The 12,500-nt window shown below is 33.8% G+C and overlaps 2 protein-coding genes across 3 annotated transcripts in view; one reads left to right on the top strand and one right to left on the bottom strand.

Annotated features, from left to right (window-relative positions):
- The first annotated feature begins 372 nt into the window (after nt 1–372).
- Nucleotides 373–4,997, top strand: LOC113816596 (uncharacterized). 2 transcript variants are annotated; one of them, XM_027368635.2, is made up of 4 exons: nt 373–543; nt 4,135–4,236; nt 4,461–4,564; nt 4,715–4,997. In XM_027368635.2, the coding sequence occupies exons 2-4, from the start codon at nt 4,144–4,146 to the stop codon at nt 4,908–4,910; spliced, it is 393 nt and encodes a 130-aa protein (XP_027224436.1). In that variant the 5' UTR covers nt 373–543; nt 4,135–4,143; the 3' UTR covers nt 4,911–4,997. The 2 variants fall into 2 exon arrangements, with proteins under 2 accessions (XP_027224436.1, XP_027224435.1); XM_027368634.2 differs by having other exon boundaries at nt 436–577.
- Nucleotides 4,998–7,595: 2,598 nt separating this feature from the next.
- Nucleotides 7,596–12,500, bottom strand: part of LOC113816597 (acyl-coenzyme A thioesterase 13) — a 5,429-nt gene continuing 524 nt past the window's right edge. The window contains exons 1-3 of the mRNA XM_027368637.2: nt 12,418–12,500; nt 9,479–9,663; nt 7,596–8,046 (exon numbers count right to left, since the gene is read on the bottom strand). The exon at nt 12,418–12,500 is cut by the window's right edge and continues 524 nt beyond it. Coding sequence (XP_027224438.1) covers nt 7,893–8,046; nt 9,479–9,663; nt 12,418–12,500 — 422 coding nt within the window. The 3' untranslated portion in view covers nt 7,596–7,892. The remainder of the gene's footprint in view (nt 8,047–9,478; nt 9,664–12,417) is intronic.

Raw genomic sequence — 12,500 nt, forward strand, 5'->3', positions numbered from 1 at the left:
GCTTTTGCGAAAATGTGCAGGGTAAATTATGAATGGGAGGGTTGAATTCAGAAAACATAAACGATACCAAACCGTTCTTTACCGTAATGCTTAGTGTGTCATTAATGTAACATATGAAAAATGAGCTATTTTTCTTTGGATTTGATATCAGGCAACTATTATGACCATCCTGGAATGATCAGTTTCCACTGACCTTTTAACAAAATAATTTTTTTCTGTCAGTCAACCGATCCTAGCGAAACTTCTACATATACACGGCCCCCTTATATTACTTTAGAATATTATCCCAGATTCTCAATTAGTAAATACAAATAAAGATAAATAAATCCGCAAAAGCAGAGTTGCCAAATATATATTTTCGGTTCATTTTCTACACCGATTCGGCGTCGTCTTGAAGGCAATTAGCCAAGGCCAGCGTTTTTCTTGTGATATCTTACAATCATCTAAGATATCTCTGTCATGACCAGTCACCTTCTCCGTGGTTAAGGTGTTCAGTAAGGTCCTCAGCATCCTAAGTGTTTTTGCAGCCTTGGTTACGAGGAGGCAAGTATACAGCGGTGGGAAAGCATAAACAGTGGTAATAATTTCCATTTATTTGCACTATTTGACATGAAGATCTTTCTGCCGGTTAAAATCGTGATGTGAAGTGTTCAAGGTTATTTCAGATAAAATTTGTCTCACCTTAATCCTTTACTTACTGCAGTTGCATTGGTAAACACAACATTTAGCAACAGCGAATTTCAAAATTGATTTTTCGTTTGTACTCTAGACGAAAGGCGTCCGTTTGCGTATTTGGCGTATTTGAAAGAGAAAGTTAATTTAAGATGCCAAATTTACAAGTCGAGCGTTCAATATCGAAGACAAAAATCAAACAGAACTTTTTAACACTTAAGACTGTATATGGCCTAGAGCAAAGTTACCTATATGAGGCCTATTTTAGAAAAAAATACTTATGGAATAGTGCCAAAAAATACTATGCATCTAGTAAGATCTGTTATATTTATCAACAAATATCAAAAGAAATCTAATTTGAATGCCAAGTATTGATTTTAATAATTTTTCAGAAGAGAATCACTAAGGAGAGCAGTAGCCTTTGAAGCTCACATTTAGTTAACAGCAAAGAAACCTCCCCAGCACATATTCATCAAGATAGAACATGGACTGATTTATTATAAATTAGCAGGTCAACAATCTCAATCTTGCCAGAATATACAACAGAATTTTGACTGCCTTTGCCTAAACGTAATTGTAGAAAACCCCTGGATCCAACTCACAAACACAGAATACTTACAAAAGCATAAAACACACTTATCACACATAAATGCAGACAAAAACAAATGGATAGTGAGTGATTTCAACCTCCCCTACATTGATTGGACTGTTCTGTCCTCCCTATAACCCTCCAAACACCGACTTTGCTGCTCCCATTATCCCCCACATAAACAGACGCCAACTACACAACTCTTTCATTGACATCAGAAATACTCATTCACTCATGCAAACTGTAATCACTCCAACACGAACACAAAACTTCCTGATGGCATCGGTGACCCTCGCATTGCCTTGCACATTCTGAACCTATTCCTCACAAACAATGTTCTGGACATAAAAAGTACTAGGGTTATCCCAAGACTAAGTGGCCATGACATTGTCCTTGTTGAGGCAGACCTTAGACCAAGCAGACGAAGGATATCAACTTCAGCATGGACTACTTTTACACAGATCCCCACACAAGACCCTTTACTTCTAGTTGGAATAACCTTAAACACACCATACTCACATCCTTGGATAAACACATACCACAGAAAACACCTTCAATACACTTCCCTAGTTCTCCAAGGACCTATGTAGACATCAGATGCACACTAACATACAACACTCCAGAAAATTGGTCTACTTTCAAATCCTAACAAAACACATTTTCCAATAACATATTTCCTCAAACACATTTCCACCTACCTTGCAAACAATGTCGGAAACAACTGTAAACACTTCTCTAAGTTCCTTAAGTCTTACAGACATGACAGTACAGCAATCGCAGTCTTAAAATACTCCAACACACTTGTGGCTGACCCAGAACACAATATATGCCTATTCAACACTCACTTCCAATCCATTTTTACACATGAAGATGATAATACACCCGACATGCCAGATAGCCCACATCCCCCAATCCTGCCGCTTGACATCTCCACCAACAGCACCCTGAAACTATTGACCACACTAGGCCCAAATAAAGTGACCGGACTAGACCAAATCCCTGCCATAATCTTGAAGTCCTGCGCCCCTGCCCTTGCTCCTGTCCTACAATCCATTTTCACCCAATCACTCATCTGAAGCATCCTGCTTCTAGACTGGCTTTGTGGAAACATCAACTCCCTTTTCAAGATAGGCGACCAAACAGACCCAACCAACTGTTGCCCCGTCTCCCTCACATCAATTGTTTGCAAAACTTTTGAACATGTCATACACACCATGAATCACATTGACACCCACAACATTCTTACAGACTTACAACATGGTTTTAAGCCTAAATGTTCATGTGAGACTTCAAAAATCACTAGCCATCATGGCATTGCTTGACAACTTGAAAAGCGGCACAAAACAAATTAATGCCATACTGCTCGACTTTGCCAAAGCCTTCGACAAGGTTCCTCACAGAAGACTGACACTTAAATTAGAATATTACAGGATCACAGGACCAAGTTTTCACTGGATCACTGTTTTTTTGATGTGTAGGTTCCAACATGTCCTACTTGACTGTGCATCATTTGACATTTGATGAAGGCAGTCTTTTATTACAACCAATTAAAACCAAGGATGACAGCAGACTACTCCAACATGACATACACGCCCTGGAACTAGGAAAGGTCATGGCAAATGACTTTCAGAACCGATCAATGCAAAGTACTCCATTTCACCAGATCATATACACCAATACAATACACCTACTCTCTACACAACCAACAACTGATACTTACAGCATCCTCTAAGTACCTTAGAGTTCAAATGATACTTACAGCATGCTCTAAGTACCTTAGAGTTCAAATGATACTTATAGCATCCTCTAAGTACCTTAGAGTTCACCTTACTTAACAGTTTTTATTTTAACACTCACACTGACTATCACAAACAAAGCAAAAAGAACACTGGGGTGTCTGAGGAAGAACCTACACAACTGTACACCAGACATCAAACACATCCCTTACAAAACACTTGCATGCCTAAAACACAAGTACTGTACGTCTGTATGGGACCCCTACACCAAGCACAACATTGAGAAGCTCGAACAGATCAACAGTAAGGCTGCCAGGTTTATTACACACGATACACACATATACCTGGTATTACAACTTGCATAAAAAAAAAGAGGATAAACATGGACCTGTTTGACACAAGAAAACCTGTGCTTCAGTCATGTACGAAATCACAAACAACCTTGTGGATATTAAGAAATACCTACAAACAGCACATTCATGTACCTTACACAACTGAAACAGGGTACCACAACTCGTCATTGAAGCAAGAACACTTGATTCCTTCACTGACAAACTGAACAAACAGATTACACTATAAACTCCTTCACAAACACCAACACTGCCACATATACCCTAATCCTTTCCCCAACCTATAACAGCCAACCATACATATGTGTGATATGTGCTTATCAGTGCACTGCACATTGCCTATTTAGATTGAGATTGAGACAGAGTGGCCTTAATTTTTCTGATACTTATTTTTATTTATTTATTTATTTATTTATTTATTATTATTTAATATTTTTTAAAATCAAATAGTGTCTAATTCCCGTAGTTCCATACAATGGGTTTTCTCCACCTGTGTGCAGTGTTCTAAACATTTTCCAATTGTTTTTTAAACTTTCAGTAGTTCATTTTAGTGTATTCACTCTTAATAGTAAATTTAGAGATATCTATTATTCATAAGCCCTTTTTTCTGAAAATAAATTGCATGATAGAAAAGCACACAAACTTGACTAATTCCTTCATTAGTTTTAGTTTTTTATTTTATATATATTCATGTGAAACCAGTATTGTCATGACTAGCTTATTTGTTGTTACTGTCATTATCATTATTACTTTCATACTTATGTATAAAATTTCTTTTAATCATCAGACTGGAAGAATGGGAAAGTACAAGAAATTGTCGTCATCTTATTTCAAATTTGTCAACCCACTCATCATAGCCATGGTTGGAGCTGCGATGTATCTCATGGTGGTAAGTTAAATTACTCATTTTACTGTAGAATATATTAGATAAGATCAAATTTTATCTGCGCTGTTTTAATATTGCATATTTAGCTTGAAATAACAAGTTTGTTAATTGTAATTATGTTTAAACATACTCATTTATGCATATATTTAAACATACATATTCTTTATTAGGAGCTTTATTTTCATATGTGGATGCTTATCTCTGTTGTATTTTTTTTGTTTTAACAGATGGCATGGCTAGATCCTAAAGGAGTTTCTCCAGTGTTCTTTGGTCGAGTTGCAGAGTTTATTTCATGGGTCGGCACAGAAAATAATGACCTAATGAAGCAGTTGTACGTTCTGCAGAATTACTTCTTGCTGTTAATTCAGGCTACTTAGTAAATATGTGTTATTTGATTAGAGGATCTTGTTAAATTTAACATACCAGGAAGGTGTGATATGTATTCTCTCGTTTTCATAATTTTCTTTTCTTTTCTTTTCAGGACTCTGTCTACAGTTGCCATCCATGCTTTTGAGTCTATATTAGCTCTCTACTATTGCCAAAAGTTGAAGCTAGATTCAGGTGTTACATGCTGCTGGATGATACAAACTCTTTTTATGGGAATTTTTTCTCTCCGTTTTCTTATTTGGCCTCAGAGAGAAGAAAAGTCAGCAGGAAACTCTAAGAAAAACAAATAAAGGCGGGGACATTTATAATTTTGTAAAATGTCTAAGTAAAAACATTTTTTATACTTGACAAAGTCTTACAATAAAATAGACTAGATCTACTATGTTTCTCTATACCTTTAGTTAAAAAAAAAAAAAAAAAAAAAATTAACCCTATTACATGTTGCGCCAGTTGCTTTCACTGTGGAATAAAAGAAAAAAAAAGGATAGCAGAAGATACTGACACTGTTCACGTGAATGTTATTGGGAAACTTCTTTGTATTGCCAAATATACATTTTTTCTTTTTTGATGTATTTATTTCAAAACTACAGTATTATTTATAACATTGAAAACTACCTTATAATATCAAGGCCATGTATAAAGTAGCTGTTATTAATACTACCAATATTTGAGCCATGAGCTCTATATTCATGTCCACTGTATTGTACTTTACTAATTTTATTTTCAAATAGATTGTTTACAAGTGCTTAGTTATTCAGGAGTTAATTTAACCTGATGCTGCAAGGGGTTGGCATTTGCATACATGGAAAGCCCACTATTAGTTAAGTTTACTGTCTTTACACATATATAGCTCCACAAGTACTTAGTCACCAATGAGCCAGTTACTAGTACTACCTATCTCACCGGTTTACCCTTTTTCTTGGTTTATGGAAATTTTTCTTCTATTGCTGTTGTTAGTGTCAGTAATATTATAATAATTATAATAATAACAGCATCGATATCAATAGCATAAGTGAAAAATATTTTTTTCTCAGAATTCAAGGAAATATGAAACTAGAGGCCTTTTTAGTAGTGCAATGAAAGTTCCAACACGTAGGATTTTCTTCAACACATGCAATCTGGTGGCTGTCCAGCTGTGTTGGTGGGCATGACATTATTGTAGTCTAATCCCTGTATTTTTAGTAATTAGTACCAAGAGTGTCAATAATTGAGATATTTCTTTAAATTAAAATATATCTGATACATTAGGGAATAGATATGATAAAGGCAATCCATGATCACACCATAAGAGATCATTTTAACAAAGATTTTTGGCACTTCTCTTGCAAGCCACATGAAATATATTCCTTATATAATTAAGAAAACTCTAAGTCTTCACTCTTACCTATTATATAGATTAACAAGGAAGATATTTTTTAACACATTGCAATTTATTGTTCCTATATTTTCCTTTTAGATTACATTTTTCTTGTCATGCTTTAGGTAAATATTGATTTACCAAGAAAACTCATATCACAAAGGTTATCTTAAATTAATAATCATAATTATTAGAAAGTACTGCATATTGTATTTCAGCCTGGGTGGAAAAATCACATAATGCCAATAAGGAAATCATTACAAAGTTTTATGTGGTTTCTGCTTAAATCAGAGATAAGTGTTATTATGAACTAGGGAAAGAGAATAGGTCAGAAAAATTCTATAAATCCTATATCTTGAATAATTACATGCTTACTTTCACAATAATGATCATATGATAATGGTGTAATAACTGTTTTTATCTGTAATACATTTTAATCATATTCAAATGTTACAAATGAATGGACATTTATCATGAGGTTTATAATCGATTTTAAAGTCTACTGTATATGAACTGTGCGTAGTTCTTATCATCAGCTACCTTTCTCGTGCTCTCTCCCTCCATCCACCCTTCCTCTTCCTCTCTTTATAACTGTCCTTAGTTTTTCCATATTCTTACACCTGACAGTGCAGTTACCAACCAATCATAATCATAAGAACAAGGACGTCTGATTGGTACTGTTAAGAAAAGTCCAGTGTCTTGAGCATCCAGTATTTTATTAAAAAGGCCTTAGGTGAGTTCACAAAGTCTAATTGATGCTCTGGAGGATAATCACTTGTGGAGCCATCTGTTTGCAGACACATTTCACAAAATAATACTATAGTGAACACTACAGTTTCCTGATGACATGGAGTTAATAGGCTGTCATTTAATATTGGAGCAAGAGCTTTTAAATCTATTACTACAGTCAGTATGGACCCAATAGTGCTGGAATATGTGATACTAACAGTAATATTGTTTTGTGAAATATATCTACAGTTCACAGAGATGGCTCCACAAATGCTCAACCACCATGGAGTCAATTAGTAGTCTGCATACACTTACCTTATTTTCCCATTCTCTAAGTTTTCGGGATTCCTTTTTCTTCTTCTTATACTATTAATGTCAATGCTGCTATTATTATTGTCGGCATTATAATTACTACTGTTTTACTAGCAATACAAATAGCAAAATAAAATAAAATATTTCTGATAATCAAGAAAAAGGGTGCCAGAGCAGTTGTGGAGACAATTGTCTGTAAATACAATTAATAAATGAACTCATTTATGCCTTGCCATGCCCAGCAATATGAAGTTGAAGATATTATCTTAATAAATGTAATATTTATAGTACTAATTGTAGTAAATTCAAAGAACTGGGTAAACAGTTGAGGTCAGGTAGGCATAGCAATGGATGCCTTATTAACTAAGCCCTTTTAGAGGATTGTGTTTACCATGATTAATAAAACATCATCTTGTGTATAGTATGTGCATAGATTGCATAATTCTAAGAATATTTATTAATTCATTATTATATATATTTTATTATTATTTTACGTGCCATGTAAATATAGGATTTTTTCTTTAATCTATATATCACATTACTGGTGTTAAACTTGGAAATGTGGTAAATAACACGGTTCAAGTTGGATTTTTTATTTACACCTTACATTTGTATGAGGTAAGAAAAGTGTAATATAATATATATACAATATGAAAACTAGTAATAAATTATACAAAACACTTATTATGCTATACACTAAAATTCAATATTTAATATTGCTTGGTATGACATTACCTATATCATTTTCATAAGGCATCTTCATTAATAACTCACCCTCCCTTAATATCATTACATATATTATTTTTGTTAACAAAGTATACTATATACTATGGCAAAAGATTTCTGGTCATCTTGTACATAAAAGAGTTGGTCTTTATCCAATGTATTTTGTGTGGCTCCCCTTGGCAATGAGAGCACCTGACTCCTTGTTAGTTATATCTACAGATAAGAATGCCAAATTTCTTCCAACTCTGAGAGTCTCTGCATTGATGATAATTTCTTGTCCCGTTGTTGCTGCTTTCATGTATCTTGAAAAAAAAAAAAAAAAATTGATATTAGTGGCAAGCTTTTCCTTATGTTAGCAGAAAAAATACTGTAAAAACTTAAATATAATGATAATACTATACAGTTCTTAGAATTTGTAATTTTCACTAAACATAGCATTCCCCCAATATTGCCATTTCACACACACAAAAATAATAATAATAATAAAAAAATAATAATAAAAAAATAAAGGAAAGCATTTCCTTGAAATAGAACAGAATCAGTGTCTAGAATATGGAACAGTTCCACCAGACTCATTGTCATCCTATAGCACTGAAACTGGTTTTGGTATCTATAATCTGAATCTGTACATCAAGAAGTATTTTGAACCAATAAAAGAAAACTTTGACTAGCATACAGTACAGCATAGTGGAAAAAACACAATGCACAGAGAAGCTTTAATGAAAAGTGATATGACAGTTTCAAAATCCTATTGGATTTCATCTTCAGACCTGAAGGTGAACTCCAGGAGAAAACTGTTGTCTTTGTACATTGTGGGTTATTCCACTAAAGAATCAACACAGTAGTGTTTTAATCATCTTCACAGTAGAACATATATAACCTATGAACTGAGTGTTTTCAAATGGCAAAACATTTTACTTGTTGATAGTATGAAGAATTTTAAAATGGTTGTCCTGTCTTTCCATATAGCTAGTGTGAGTATATTGAGATATTTAATATTAGCAGTTGATTAGTTACACATACAAAGTCTGACACCAAAGAATAATCCTACAGACTTCACTATGATTTGATGAAGCACTTCATTACAGCACATTTATGTAGCATGCAATTTGAGATACTGAATGAATAAATATTATACAAATATGAAACTTTTAATCTGTTACTCTACACATCTCTTAAATTTTGAAAATCAACAAACACTATAAGGTTTCTTCAAAATTATATTTCATGTCATAATAATTTTATGAAATTTGGCCAGTGCAGAAGATGCATCCTACTACAGCTCCAACTAGCTTTGCCAGCCTATCAAAAAAGTCTTTCCATTCCCTTATCTACTGGCTTATGATGGGTTATTAAGATTTAAAAAGAAAAAATAAATATTTTCAATAGTTTGTATGGCTTAACCATATACATTATTATTCCAATAACCAGAGAGTTTCAGAAAAGAAAAATCAATATTCAAATTATCAGTGGCATTTTAGAAGGTCTATAAGTCTTAAGAATCTATGGAAATTGATGAATATTTACTATGTCAAAGAACTGAATATTGAAATGCTCATTTTCTAAAAATAAGGAACATACTATAGGACATGCCGTACTATAAAATGAAATGTTGCTATATATAGACTCTACAGGGACATAAGTATATAAAAATATTGAAGAACACCATACAAGTATATAAGAATACTGAAGAATACCATACACTATGTACAAAAATGGTAAGGCATTACTTACGAAACATTTATATCTACTGAGACCCCAGGGACAGCTTTTTCTGTTGTCATTAGAGCCATTGTTGAAACAACATCAACTAGTGTAGCTGTGAGTCCTCCATGCAGAGTGCCTCCACGATTTTCATGTTCTTTCTCAACAGTCATTTCTGCAACACATTTACCATTGCCACCTGCCACAACACGCAGCTAATGAAAGGAAATTAGAGGATATATTAGTTATTATGACTCACACTGAAAATGGTCACTAGCTAGCATAAGCAAGGCTATTACAAAATGCACCAGTAATACTAGTGAAAATCTTTTAAGACAAAGATACATGTGGAAATGGATTTCATTTATAATGCTAAGTATGGGTCATTATCTAAATATTTCCACTGCAAATATATAAACAATAAATTTATTGGAAGAATGTGAAAGCTGGACACCAATTAGGTGTTTTATACATATGCGCATGCACGCACGCACGCACGCACGCACGCACGCACACGCACACACACACACACAGATATATATATGACAACCTATGCAACCAGATTTTACTTGTGTCTCCTTATAATATTTCTATGAAAGTTAAGTAAATATTCCTATTTTATTTGGGTGAATTAATTTTAAAAGAATACTACAAAGCTCGGCCCTACTACTAAAATAATTAAAAAATAAAATCACTCTTTGAACAGTAATAAAAAGAAAAGGAAATTTCCAACTGTAGGTACTTTCAGATGCTTCAATACATGAAAAGTCCATTACTATTCATTCAGTAAACTGCAATTGAAAATTAAGAACTGTAATAACTCAAATTTCAAACTCTATAAGCTTAGTCCTGAAGCCAAAAATGGTGATATTCCAGGAATGTTAGTTGAGACACTCAAACAGGTGTCTTCTAGAACTTGGAGTTTGGTTATGAAAAGAAAAGAACTAGGTTTCCTAATAAGATACTGACACCTCTGACAATTGTCATATAGCATAAAAATATACACTGAATATCTAAATCAATTCTCTACAATTTGATTTGCAATTTATGACAATCTATATAATTTTATCAATAAATGCCAAGCTACTTGTTCAGAATACATTATATGTAAACTAGATGAATAAGTAGTATCTGATTCCTATTTTTTTGTGATTATTGGACAGTAACCTTGGAAACAGTCATGATATAAATTTCTCTATCTTGTAAGACTGAGATTACAATGTCACAAAAACAATGGGAAATCATTAACATCCAATGGCATGAAACAATAGCAATATATTGTGCTTCAAGATCTGTCGAAGGTCAATATACACATTCAATAAGGCAGAACTTGGAAATCACATTTTGTGATGATAAACTGCAAGTGAGATATTCAAGCACAAACTCATCAGAATAAAGAGGTTTGTTGAGCACTGCGAGAATAAACATATCTAGACTTTGATATAAAGGCTTATCTTTATTGGCACAAACTTTATTTTTCATAAGTGTTATTCTGTGTTCTTTATAATCCTTAGTTTTTCTTTTGATATTTTGGCTTAATGTTATTTTAAACAATAGGCTAACAATGAAAAAAGAGCAAAGTCCTATTTATAGAGTAAAAAAAAGCTAACTAATGACTACATCTGCATCTTATGATCAATTTATTGGCTGACACTTTCTGCATAAACCATCTTTGTTTCATGTAGTTTTTATGCGGGAGATTCTATGATACTTGGAATTTATTACAAGAAGATGACCATAAGTTAGTAGTATGTACACAGTGCTGAACATCCTTGTACTAGATTTGGAAAATGAAGGTAGCTAAATCTCAATACTCAACCCAAACTATTAATTCTTGAACCTAAAATCAATCTGAAACTAGTCCCATGACATCCATGGCCTCTGGCAAAGCTAAACAAGATGAGGGAATTACAATCTGAGTGGTGATATGCAGGGTATATTTTCACCATTTAGCAGGGACTATGAGGCCACTGCTGCGTAAACTATGTTGTATCCTATTCTATTTCTTCCACTATAAGATGGCTGTGTCCATTTCCCTCTATGCACATTGCTATTAGTAACTTATACCACAATCTAAGTTGCTGTGACTGGGTGTGCCTGATGGGAGAATTAATAGGGGGTTCTGCCCTAATAGTCCCCCTGGGAGACGCTGTCTTCTGCATGCACAGTAAGATAAGAGTGAAACAGGAGGACCGAGCGGCGGTTTCCAAAATATTTTTCCTTTATTTGTGGGGTTTCCAGTTAAGTTTGTAGATTATTTCTTGTACTAACAACAACTCTTAGTCCACTACAAGAAGATCATCTTCAATTTCCCTTATTTTAGTGTGCCCATACCATACAAATTAACTCCTGGCATAAGTCTGGCTTTTCACCCAAATGCTGAAGGTACAGGGGCCACAGCCATTGCTAAATTCATTAGAGGTGTATTTTTGATAAGCAATTATGACATTTTATATGTTCTTTATATTTATCACCTTTGCTTTTTCTCTATCTACACATAGTTCAGGTTCCACAAAACATAAAAGTCTGAATCAATGTTTTATTCAAGATTCACAAACATTGGTTCCTTAACAAGCCCAAATATATGCATATAATAATTTGGGATAATAATTCAGAAACTGACAATCACATTGTCAATAACAAAGTAAAGACCAATCTTAACCAAGCATCACTGCCAAAGATAAGAATCTGGCAGAGTCATCATGAAATGTGAGTGTCCCCCCAAAAAATAAGCGAATGGTATTAGATTACATTGAACGATATTACTCTTCAGTACGAAAGATAATGACCCAGCAATGAACTTGTTAATGCTGATCGTAACGAATAAACTGGAAACTGCCCATAATCACACACTAATATTCACAAATTACTGGATGATAATGAAATCTACGCCTGGCTTACAAATGAAATATTAATAACTAACGTAAAACACTGTGATACCTAAAACCAAAAGGAGAATTAACACTTGCTTTTGATAAATTCTTGTCGAAACCTCCTCCTTCTGACACAATCTTCATAACTTGCTGCAAGAACTTTTTCCCTCCGTTTGCGG

This window comes from Penaeus vannamei, chromosome 9, assembly GCF_042767895.1.
Source record: "Penaeus vannamei isolate JL-2024 chromosome 9, ASM4276789v1, whole genome shotgun sequence".
Taxonomy (NCBI): Eukaryota; Metazoa; Arthropoda; class Malacostraca; order Decapoda; family Penaeidae; genus Penaeus; species Penaeus vannamei.